Below are 12,995 nucleotides of genomic sequence, written 5' to 3'. Positions count from 1 at the left end.
TTTTGCCATTAAGGCTAAATCTTCTGGCCTGCTCACCTGTATGGAAGCAAGACAAATGCAGGCCCTATAGTACACAAACAGAGAGTCTTAACAAAAGAAGAACACAAAGTCCAATTTACACTTCAAATTTACAGCAGGAGGAAGTAGCAAGTCCATCCACAAACGTTGTGTTCTAATAAGCTTGCTACCAAAAATAGCATCTAATTAAAATGTACTGCACTGCGATGGCTGAAGAGACCAACAGAATGATACACCAAGCACATGCTAATTTCTTACATTCTAAACTTGCATTATTTTTCCAAAACAGTCGACTAAACTTCTAAAACTGACATGCAGTTCCAATGCAAAATGCCAACTTTCAAAACTGTGCAGAAAGTTAATTGTGTGCCATGGAGAGCCAAAAGGTCCTCATTACTTCACTATTTTTAGCACCGATCTCACAGTTTGTTAAAGCCCATTAGCTTCATTAAAGAGGACTTAAAGTTTTCAAAGAACTGCCACTTAAATGTAACTTTAAAACTAATGGTGTGACCCCCGTAGTACATTTGGGGTGTAACGAGATCCGACAGTGCTGTGTGTTGTACCTTGAGTAGCACTAACATAGAAACATGTCACGGCTGGCTAGGTGAGAATTGAATTCAGCCACTTGAATCCAATAAGGGCCCCATGCAGACAGAGCGATCCACTAATGTTTTGTTCAGCCTAATTGAGCGTTGTCCCTTCAACTTAGCGTCACATCTTCATCATGTCTCTAATAGCCTCCACATCTAATTACTGCACTGGCAAAGTTACAGCAGGAAGGTATCAAACTTTAGTGCAAAAAGGACATCTCAGCATTGTGTTATGTGTTGAGAAGCAGGAAGTAACACATCCTGTGATAGTATGTTGCCTGTGCTCTTACTTGTTCATAAAACAAACTGAATTGAGTCAGTATTCAGACCAGAGGCAGTCCTTTTTAAGTTTATTTAAAATGAGTTTTAGATGTAGGAACCCAAATGAGAGTCTCATATGAGTCTCAATGGGATTTCTGACCAAAACAGCAAATTATAACGTGAAACAACTCAGCCCTCATGTCTATTGTTTTTGTGATTGAGACTAAATTACATCAAGCAATATTTGATAAGAACATTTTTACCTCGGGGATGCAAATGTCAAGTTTATAAAATGTTAATACAAAACCTACATACCCTACCTTTAAATGCAGTGCATGAAACTCAAATAAGCAAACCTATAATCTAATGTCTGAGCTGTGACATTTTTCACAGTTTCTAGAACATTTCACCCACTAGGTTCACAACTTGATTTGATTCAAGGCTAGATTCAAGAGCTTGGATATAGGCAGGACTATTATAGTCAAGGTGGTTTTGAACTAAGACCTTAGACATGTTTTGGCTCATATTTGGAATTTGGAATTTGAAGAGTCTAATATTTATAAGGTTGTCTTTTGTGGCTGCATGGAGAATTAGTTTTATTAGCCACCTCAGCAGGCTCCTCTCGATGTGGAGGCGCAGCGGCTCTACTCCGAGCTCCTCCTGTATGACTGAGGTCCTCACCCTATCTCCTTTCCTCCTTTCAGTCATTACCCAAAGCTCATGACCATAGGTGAGGGTAGGAATGCAGATTGACCAGTAAATCGAGAGCTTTGTCTTTCTACTCTGCTCCTTCTTTACCACAACAGTCGATACAGCGACTGCATCACTGCAGTCGCTGCACCGATCCGCCTGTCGATCTCATGCTCCATCCTTCCATCACTCGTGAACAAGACCCCGAGATACTTGAACTCCTCCACTTGGGGCAAGGACTCCCCACCCACCTGAAGAGGGCAAGCCTCTTTTCTCCGGTTGAGAACCATGGCCTCGGATTTGGAGGTTCTGATTCTCATCCCAGCCTCTTCACACTCGGCTGCAAACCGTCCCAGTGCATGTTGCAGCTCCAGGTTTGATGGACCATTGTATTATTGTAAAGATAAAATAAAATCCACTTTCTCAGAGTCACCAATGAAACATGCACAGTGATCACTTTCTCTCACCTGCACAGAGAGTCCATACGACACACCCGCAGGAGTTCCAGGCAGTTGGGTTTGACCTTCTCTTTGTAGGAGCAGTCGGGCACTATGGTCTGCCTGCGTCGCTCGGCACAGCCCTTGGTCTGACAGGGGCAGAAGAGCAGGCGGTGGCTGTACTCGGCAGGTACACGGTCCAGAAACACACGCAGAGCTTTGTGGCAGCGTTTCTTGTTGCATGTGTCGCCTTTAGGGTCCTCTTTGCTGCAGGTGGCGATGTAGGCGGAGCGGTGCTTCTTACAGTTGCCATTGAGGTTACAGTCTTTGGCAGCGTTCAGACAGGGGTTACAGGTTATGTCCGCCTCAGGGCAGAAAGATCCTTTAGGGGCCACCGTGAGCATCCCTGTCACAAAACAAACAGACATTTGCACATTTGGTTTAAATATATTGTACATTGCTGGAACAGACAGTTACATTAATTAGTATTTGATTAAATGAAACAAAATCTATGTGTTGGTCTCAACAGCATCAATCTGATAAGATTTGCAATGGACTTAGCTGCAAAGGAAGATCAATAAAACAATAATCCTAACGTCTGAGCCAGAGGGAGAGTGCATTGTAAATGTGAGAACACTGGAGCACTGGAGAATGCAGTAGATTCTTCAATATCTTGTACATGTGTACTATGCTCTTTCTGCAGCAGACAAACTGTGTGTCACTGGAGAAAATGCAGCCTTCTTCCCTCAAAGACAACCCCATAATTATTGTTTTTCTGTCCTTCAGCGCTTATGGCCCACAACAACTTAAGTGAGTGTCTGCGTGATGTCACGCAGGCACTATATGTTCTTGAATTTCACGTATTTTTATTATTATATTTTCCATGATTTTCCATTTAGCCAGTTTCAACTCCTTAACGCTTCAACCGATTTCAACATGTTATACCTCATTACGATCGCTTTCACAGTAGTACGTGTGCTATTACTTTTGACATTTGAACAACTTGTACTTGTTGCAGAATTGTCAAATTTTCAAAAGTATTAGTTTTCCCCATTTAAATGAATTTGGGCATTATGAGTGTCTGCGGAATTCTTTAGACTTTATTCTTTAGAATTTTGTGACGGAGCCAGTCGAGCGAGAGAGAGAGAGAGAGAGAGAGAGAGAGAGAGAGAGAGAGAGAGAGAGGGGGGGGGGAGGGGAGGGAGAGAGGGAGAGGGGGGAGGGTGAGGGAGAGAGGGAGAGAGAGAGAGAGGGGGGGAGAGAGAGAGAGAGAGGGGGAGAGAGGTAGACTTTATTGGCAGGAAAATAAAGAGGAGGAACTACAAAAATAGAGCGAGACTACAAGAATAAAGTCAAAAGAATAAAGTCTAAAGAATAATAATTCTAAGCGGCGCTTGTCCAGAGGACGTACATTCTGGTTTCTGTGAGAGGGAGAGACGCAGACACTCCAGCAATGGCTTCAGCCATTGCAAAGTAAGATAAGATAAGATAAGATATTCCTTTATTGTCCCACATGGGGAACTAGTTTAGTTTGTTATTTTTCAATAGCATTGCATTTTATGTATGAGATTTTATTTATTTTTGTTGTTGAAATGTTTTACATTGTCTATTGTACTATCACTGGTGATTATACCATTTATCTAAACTGTTCAAATACATTTATTTTGAAATATATTGTAATAAAACATGAGTACAAGATAAACCCATAGATGAGAACATTTGATACCAAAATAGAATGCTCCGTGACTTAGTATAACCTCCTTTGAATGAATGAAGCAGAAGATTGAGTCTTCCTCAGACTGACCACACACTGAGTGGCTCTGGCCCTCACAGCACATCATGTTTGCAACAAATAATTGATGTGTTTGGATGTTACTGCACTTGTACATAAGCATCTCATTCTCACAATCCATCAGTAATAGACTCCTATTCACTAGTGGCACCCTTTTTGTTATTAGAGAACTTAACCTCCCCACCCTGAAGATAATGATATTTCAGAGGTCGTGGAGCCACAGTGACACAGACAGAAATTCATCTCTTATTCAACACATCCAATCTCAGTGTGTGTCTATCAGGGTGCCTGCTGCTGGACAGACACCATTTATTCTCAGGGCTCTGCCAGAGGTGCACAGATTGTTTCCAACACTGCATTGGGCATTATCAATCCTGGAAATGGCCCTGTATGAGACACACCACATGGACAACCAAATACTATATGCAAACCTCAACCTTTTGTTTTTCAAATATTACCATACAGCATCATTTTAAAGTGTTTTTTAATTTAGATTTTCTTCTATAATAAATATATATATATATACACAAGTCATATATATCAGTTGGTTGTGCTCAAAAGCTTCTGAATAAAACTATTAGCAGTTTCTCCATCATCTCCGTAATGTTTTGATTTTTTGTTATTTGAATATTTACAAGATAAACAGAGTTTGCTGCCAGCTCAATATTCATCTGCTTTTGTCATTAGGGACAAACTCCATCTGTATCCAGATATTGAAGAAATTAACTTTTTATTTCATGTGATGAAGTAAGACATCATTCCTTTAATCAAATCTTTACCCTGCTGCTCTCTGAGGGGAGCCGATAAATGCTTTGAAACAGATGTCGGGAAACATTTTCAGCCTTGCAGGATTGTTGATTAAATTTGTCAGTGCAACAGTTTTGCACATCACATCTTATGGACACGATTCAAGACAATTAGCCTGCCTTGTCGAGTGGGAACAACTTGAATACAGCATGATTGCACGTGTTGCTGAACAGATTTGTGGATGTGAGTTTGGACCTGGTTCTCTTACGAAACTGGGCCAAGCAGGGCTGTTCCGAGCTTGAGAAGAAGCTACGGGCAGAGCGCTCCAGCTGGCGGAGAGGTTAGCGGGTTAGCTTTTGTCCAGTTGTTGAGGCTACACTGATGGATTGCAGTTTAGAAATCTCCCTTGGCCATCTGCAGCCTCTAATGTGAGCTGCTGGGGGGTCCGGGATGAAAAAGAAAATAAGAAAAGGATGAGCTACGAAGATTTATCTGACCAAGCACGGGCTACAGCCACTTCTGAGCCAGCCAGGTCGGGTTTTTACTACCTATGATTGGGGAGCTGAGATTGAATTTGGTGCTCAACCCAAAAGATGTCTTGGGGCAAAACATAAGATACAAAGCTGACTTGAAGGCTCTTTGCTCTAAACACAAACAGGAAGGATAGAGCGGGAGGGGAAATGCAGGATAGTATTACCGACTTGTAATTGATTTTCTAAGTGCAGAACAATAAAGGTTTTCAGAAAACATATCGTGGGATAATATAAGCAGAAAGCCATTGATAAGCTAATGGCTGCAGAAGAAGTGCAAAATGGAAAAAGCTTGGGAGAGAGAAGGCTTGAGCAGTTGATTACACGCTGATACAAAGATGAAATGAGAGGACACAGACAACAGATTGGACAGCCACTTATAGACGCTGGAGGGCTTTCAATTAGTCCAAGCCTAATTCAGGAAAGATGTGCAACTCTTGCTCAGTGTAATTAACCCTGCCCATCAGCAGAGTAATCAGCAGCCGAGTGCATCACAATAACCTACACACATTCATTTACCTCTGTGGTATATGAGAAGTGTATGAATTAGAACACAGGCCACATGATTAATGGAGTCAAGGAACACTCAACAATTAGTGTCCTCAGTGTCCCATGAATAATGGTGGTTTGGCGCTTCACTGTAGAGTCAGAAGAGTCTGCAAGCAACAAATAAGTCACGCTGTATAGTCTTTAAGGAGATATGCATCTTGTTAATGTGACTTGGACAGATCTAAAACAAGTTTCCTCAATTAGTTATTAAAGTATTAAAGACAGTAAATTGCAAAGAGGTTCTCAAACATAGTATGTAATTTTTCATTGTTATTAAAAAAGTTTATACAATTGCAAACTTATGCTCTGCTCAACTTAATTCTATCGACAATTTGACTCTGGGGCCAAACATACCTTCTATCAAAAAGTTAAATGAACAAGCAGGACATAGATGTTGTTTGCAGTGATCACTGGGACCCGCCCATGTGGTGCAGGCAATGTACAATATTCACTTTGTATAACTAATATATAACAGGCAAACCTTTGAATGAATGCATACGTCTGAGGTTAAGGTTAGAAAGGAAGGACTACTTCTTTTGAACAGCTGTAATTAGCAAATGGTTCATTAATGTACATGTTTATTAGAATTAATCATTTTAATAATTGGTCATTTTACTGTCAAATATTAAAACCATATTAAAGGCTCTCATAAAACACAACAAAATGGTAAGTGTCCCTGGCAACCCATCTTTCAGTCAACAAAAATCTTATTTCAAAAGCATGTTCATCCACTTAAGCTCTGTCCACAATGTACTTTTGAGTAATCCATGTATTTGGCAGCAAATAGCTTTTTAATATGGCTCTCTGATCTTTTGGCATCATAAATTAGACCCATTAGTGGTAATGTAGTGGAAATAACTGCCTTATTTGAGCACATACAACACACAGATATAAAATGAGCAAAAGGAGCAGGTCCTCAGGGAGGACAGAGCAGAGGAGTAAAGAGAGGTGAGGGTGCGGTGCGCAAATGAAAGGGCGGAGAGAGATAAAGGATTCAGGTGGGATTCTGATGTTTTTTTCCATACTTAACACTAAGGTACACTCCTCCCTCAGTAATTACTCTCCGTCAGCCTAATTTGAATTCTGCTTTTCATATATCATCATGTACTCCGGGGACGCTGCACTGCAGAGGGTTGCTCAGCCCGGGTTAGGAAGCGGCTCTTGGCTGCGGCTATGTTTCAAGTAATTAGGAAAGGTGCCAAAGTTTGGATTTAATACAGCCCTGGGTAAGTGTGTGCGAGCTTGTTAGGGAAGTCTTTAGTCTGGACCCTGAGGAGCATGTCAAGCATTTCTGTGTCAAAGGCCTCATCAGTCATTAGCTCTGTACTGTATCGCAATAGGCTTAAAGACAAAGGCTAAAGGGTTGCAGAGATCTACATCATCTCCTAAGCTTTACCAGCATCGTCAGGCGTGAGCAGACAAAGACATGCAATGTGTTTGATGAGACTGGTCAAGTTGAGAAAAAAGAAGCAAAAGAGGCCTGCAAATGGTAGCATGAATATTTACTCATGTGAGAATAACTGGGAGTGCATGGTGACAGAGCAGTTAGAGCTCTCACCTCTCAATAGGAGATCATGGGTTCAATTTCCGGGTCGGACCAACATCACTCGGTGTCTCACGGTGGAGTCTGCTAATCCTAAACACACTTGTGAATATCTAGCAGTTTGTACCTCCCAGAAAGTATCCAAAAACAATATTGAGTGTTAAGATCAGCCCTCTCTAAAGTACACACACCTGAGGTGAGCATAAAATCCAGCCACATGCCGTCCAAAACCAGGAAGAATACAGAGGGCTGTGTCAAGAACGCAAGTGTCAGAGAGAGGGATATTAAAAAGTCTCTCAGGCGCTGAAATGCAGACAAGTTGCTGCATTTGTGGATTATTCATTGCAGTTTAATTCAAGGTTTGAAAATGCTGACCATCACAAAAGCTCTCTGATAAGTGAGCTCAAAACACGGACCCTCATTACAGAGCCACTGAGAGACAAGTTGGGGCTGAGTGATTTTTTTCAAATTCACATAGGATAATGAACCATGTAAAGAAGGCACTGTTAATACTGCAGCCACAACATCATGCACTCTCAGAAGCATTCTCTGTGGCAGATTGACCCTAATAAAACTGTGTTTTACATGCACAGGAGATCCATTGTTTGCCTAAGTAATAGCACAATGTTAAAATGTCAAACATTTGAGCAGCATGCTGAGCAGGACTGTTGCACTAGTGCCTTTAGTTGTTGAAGAAATAGCTTTTTGGCTTTAATTGGATGGTGGGCACACTGAGCAGAGGTGAGAGGCTTATGCTTGGAGTTAGAAGGTCTAACTAAGGAATGTTAAAGCGAGAGCCTGAAGGGCCCCTGATGCCGGACTCTAGGCTGCCCTCTGCTCTTAATAAGTTAATTAGCTCAGTACTAGGTCAAAAGAACAGGCTGCATTTCATGTGGCGCATATTAACAATTACACTCAAAGATATCTCGGCAAACAGGATGTAATAGGACATTCAGCCCGGCCTTGGTAAATCCTTGTGGACCGTGGAGGAAGTATTTGAATATCTGCACAGCTATCATGAGTCATAAAAAGAATGATATCTTATCAATTCCAGTTAATTCAGAGTTAATTTCTTCATTCTTACTTCTAAACTAGGTTTACAGGTGCTTTCTCTCTTGAAGTATGTTTCGGTAATACCTAATTGTTTTTGTTACTCATGCTAACAATATGAACATGAGACGAGAAAATACAGGAGGAAAGAAGCCAAACGCAGTGGGACCTGCTTCTGCCAATAGAGGATGTGTAGGGCATTAAACAAGCCCAACAGAGTTTGGTATTTGAGTCTGTTTTTTGTCAAATGGTTTTGTTGGGTTTGGTTCAGCCCCACAGGAGCAGCTGATTTTATTATAACTGAAATGAGGAATAGCATTTACTCTTAGTTTGTTCTCTCTTTAAATCAAAAAGATGGTTATGATTTTCCCTCAGCAAAGTTTTTTTGAATAATGGTCCGCTTCAGGCCAAAGTATGGTCCAGTGATGACGGCCCCTACTGCTGCTTATATTCTTACGCTTAATGGAGCAGATGGATCTATGACACTTGCATGAAACACATCTTGACCAAACCGTGATTCCAATTATGAATAGTTTGCCCGAGTGCCGTTTATGTTCTTATCTTTTTCTTTTTCTCTCAGTTTGAGGGGTTCCTTTGAGGTTACTGCATCAAAAGTTGATAAAAAATGGTCCATTGTGAAGTGTCTTTGTTTCTCTTTAATGGTTTCCTCTGAGGCGGTGGCGGCTGAATGTCACAGTACTGGCCTAATGTTTAATCTTTTAATTTCTTCAGCAGGAACAGATGAATGTGGCTCCTGTTTGCCATTCTGCATTGAATAGTGTGCGTGCCAAAACAACAAAAAAAGAACCGATACAAGAAGATGTTGCGTTCAATGAATCAAAGCGGTTTCTAAGTTGGTTGTCAGTGTGTCTTCTACGCTTCAGACTTCATTGTGAATCAGGCCAAACGTTTTTGTGGCGGCAGTTGGAATATGTAGCGGTTTGAGATGCAGAGGGAGTAGCCCACACTGTCACACTCCGCTCTGACTGTAACCTGCTTTATATGGAGAGGAGTCGGCTCAAATGTCATGAGGCTGCTCACTCTGCTGTCACTCTCCTCCCTACACTGGGTTTAGGATGCTAGTGGCCTGAAGGTGACAAGCAAGTAGGAAGATTACGGTGTTCATTAACAACAACCAAAACAGTGGGTTAGTATTTCCTCAAATGACTGGTGTTGAGTAGCAATAGTATGAACATATACTCTGATTTATTACATGAAGTTAATATGTATAATTGGAAGAACAAAACATTTCTGAAAAAATCTGAAGAAGCAGTGCAAAGAACACATATTCAAATGATTAAATATTGAGAATGTAAAGCGTTTGTCGTTTAGATTTACTAATATTGGAAGATATATTTCGAAAAGTGGTCTGAAAATCTTTTAGAAGAAGTACAATATTATCAAAAGGTTAAATGTTATTGAGATTCACTTGGTTATTCATGCAGTGGCATAAAAAGTGAATGACCTTTGAAAACAATATAAATAAATGAATTTACAAGAAATAACCACTCGGAGACCAGAATGGGCTTTGTTTTTAACTTGCAAGAAAGATATGTGTCCAAATGTGAAATACTTTGCATTGCATTCACAAGTTCTGCCCCTTATCTATACGGCAGACTAAAACTTTTAAAATACTAAAAGATATATTTTCAATTCCCAAAGCTTGTTTATAGGAGTGCACATATCCCTATCCTCATCAGACATCCTACTATCACATATCTTTCCACACATTTTACAGATGGGATTATGGGAAATGCGGCTCCAGAGCTGAGCAGCACAACCGTATAACAAGGGTGTAATTATTTATCAGTTTGCTTGTGATTTAATCTAGCTGTACTTTGTGTACTATAGGCCTTTAACCCCATGTGGGACAATAAAGGATTATCTTATCTTATCTTATCTTATCTTAAGGGACAGAATCTATTGTTTCCCTCCAGAGGAAGCAAACAAGAAGATGCAGAATCCCTAAGAATACATCCACAGCAGTATTTTACTATGTGAGGTTTGAACTGCTGCTGCACCAACCTTAAGTTGAACTGATTTTCTGATTCTGAAGTGGAATTGAGAAGTGGAAATACTTAAGTCAAAATGGCTTTGTGTTTTACTGTTTTGGTGAAGGCTACAGGTGTAAAGCTGGCAAAGAAAACCCTCCAGGCTCACAACAACAAACTGCAGAGCTAGAACCAGGCTTGTCTATCTCCATGGCAACAAGCCTGTAACACCACCAGGCCAATTTACACATCTGTGGAGAGGCGACCCCACTCACAGAAAGACATTTGTCATGTTTTTTCTAAGCAATAAAACCACCTGTGACTGTATAAATAGAAGATAGTTACGTTGGATGCCAGTATATCCTGCAGGCGGGCGCTGCCACTTAAACATGTTGGTTTTGATTGGCCGCCAGTGCCAGCTGTCAGTGAGCGTGTCACTCGTCCCTGTGCTGTTTTCCCTCGTCACGCTGTGTCTCAGGTGTCGCGGTGCAAATAAGTCTGAGCTGAGTAACTCCCGACATCAGGTGCCACTGAGATAGAGGGGTGTCAATGGGGTCTCGCCTTTGTTACCATGTGAACTACGATACAACTTTGTGAACAAGACTAAAGTTCATTTTATTTGAAAATGGATCCAAACAGGTTCATTATAAGTATCATGTGACTACTTAAACTTGCCTCTGACATTCAACAGCGGAATTAGTGCCTCAGTTTAATTGGTCCTGAACCTCTCTGGCGTTGCTTGGCTCTTGAAAACTGCTCCCTCTGTCCACTCTGCTACATCAAACTGTGGAACACTCCGGGTAAAGCAGAAAAGTCATTGTGCACCTTTAGATTATTTATATCACATGAGAACATCCTACGTCTTTAGCAGCCTGGGACAGTGTGAAACATGTCATCTAAAGAACAAGAGAACTACTTTTTAAATGTAAAAGTCACAATTTTACCTGGAACCGATTGTTGTACACCAGTTGTGTAAACGCTCGGCGAATCAAAGAAAACAAAAAAGACTGTAATTCTGAATTGTTTTTCCAGCCAAGTAATGAATGCCTCAAAGTTGTATTTCAGTCATCTTTTTCTTCCACAGATCAAATCATTTTTCTACAACAAGTGATAGACTATGATTTCAAACTGAGAACATAATACATAAATCTTTTTTATATGCACCAGTTATAACACAAACCAACTGAGACACAACTGCCAAGACAAAGGGAAACAGAGATTGTAGATTGCTTTTGGATTTAAAAAGAAGAAATGGAGTTTTTGCCAGAAGCTTTGATTGAAATTCAAGCGCTTTGCCTGTCTCACTGAAGACCGCTGTCATTGTGTGTCACACTCAATAATACATCGTAGCTGCATGTAACGTTTGCCTTGATGGCAACATGGCACATTGGTAATAAGCAATGAATTAAAGACCATAGCGTAAGATCCCCTTGAACACTGGGCTGTTTAATTAGAAAAGCAAAGAGGAAATCAATCTCAGAGAAAAATCGAAGACTGGTAAAGAGCTTTAGTCCAGGATTATGTTGTTTAGCTCAGCAGCCCATGCAGGACTCAGGACCACCACTCCATTTGACTCCATCCTCTCCGTCCTCTCCGTCCTCTCCGTCCTCTCCGTCCTCTCCATCCTCTCCATCTTCTCCATCCTCTCCGTCCTCTCCGTCCTCTCCGTCCTCTCCGTCCTCTCCATCCTCTCCATCCTCTCCGTCCTCTCCGTCCTCTCCATCCTCTCCGTCCTCTCCATCCTCTCCGCCGTCCTCTCTATCCTCTCTGTCCTCTCCATCCGTCCTCTCCATCCTCTCCGTCCTCTCCGTCCTCTCCGTCCGTCCTCTCCGTCCTCTCGGTCCTCTCCGTCCTCTCCGTCCTCTCCATCCTCTCCGTCCTCTCCATCCTCTCCGCCGTCCTCTCTATCCTCTCTGTCCTCTCCATCCGTCCTCTCCGTCCTCTCCATCCTCTCTGTCCTCTCCGTCCTCTCCGTCCGTCCTCTCCGTCCTCTCCATCCTCTCCGTCCTCTCCATCCTCTCCGCCGTCCTCTCTATCCTCTCTGTCCTCTCCATCCGTCCTCTCTGTCCTCTCCGTCCGTCCTCTCCGTCTTCTCCGTCCTCTCCGTCCTCTCCGTCCTCTCCGTCCTCTCCATCCTCTCCATCCTCCATCCTCTACATTCTCTCCGTCCTCTCCGTCCTCTCCGTCCTCTCCGTCCTCTCCGTCCGTCCTCTCCGTCCTCTCCGTCCTCTCCGTCCGTCCTCTCCGTCCTCTCTATCCTCTCTGTCCTCTCCGTCCTCTCCGTCCTCTCCATCCTCTCCATCCTCCATCCTCTACATTCTCTCCGTCCTCTCCGTCCTCTCCGTCCTCTCCGTCCTCTCCGTCCGTCCTCTCCGTCCTCTCTGTCCCCTCCGTCCGTCCTCTCCGTCCTCTCTATCCTCTCTGTCCTCTCCGTCCTCTCCGTCCTCTCCATCCTCTCCGTCCTCTCCGTCCTCTCCGTCCTCTCCTCCTCTCCGGCCTCTCCGTCCTCTCCATCCTCTCCGTCCTCACCGTCCTCTCCGTCCTCTCCGTCCTCTCTATCCTCTCTGTCCCCTCCGTCCGTCCTCTCCGTCCTCTCTATCCTCTCTGTCCTCTCCGTCCGTCCTCTCCGTCTTCTCCGTCCTCTCCATCCTCTCCGTCCTCTCCGTCCTCTCCATCCTCTCCATCCTCTACATTCTCTCCGTCCTCTCCGTCCTCTCCGTCCTCTCCGTCCGTCCTCTCCGTCCTCTCTGTCTTCTCCGTCCTCTCCGTCCTCTCCGTCCTCTCCATCCTCTCC

The 12,995-nt window shown here is 42.8% G+C and overlaps 1 protein-coding gene across 1 annotated transcript in view; it reads right to left on the bottom strand.

Annotated features, from left to right (window-relative positions):
• Positions 1-12,995, bottom strand: part of LOC140346776 (GDNF family receptor alpha-2-like) — a 51,818-nt gene that overhangs the window by 20,740 nt on the left and 18,083 nt on the right. The window contains exon 4 of the mRNA XM_072432971.1: positions 2,030-2,405. Coding sequence (XP_072289072.1) covers positions 2,030-2,405 — 376 coding nt within the window. The remainder of the gene's footprint in view (positions 1-2,029; positions 2,406-12,995) is intronic.

Source organism: Eucyclogobius newberryi, unplaced genomic scaffold (assembly GCF_026437365.1).
Source record: "Eucyclogobius newberryi isolate DKJ021-1_F unplaced genomic scaffold, fEucNew1.0.hap1 SCAF_6, whole genome shotgun sequence".
NCBI lineage: Eukaryota > Metazoa > Chordata > Actinopteri > Gobiiformes > Gobiidae > Eucyclogobius > Eucyclogobius newberryi.
The sequence above is the reverse complement of the archived record's forward strand: the minus strand, read 5'-3'. Positions and strand labels throughout refer to the sequence as shown.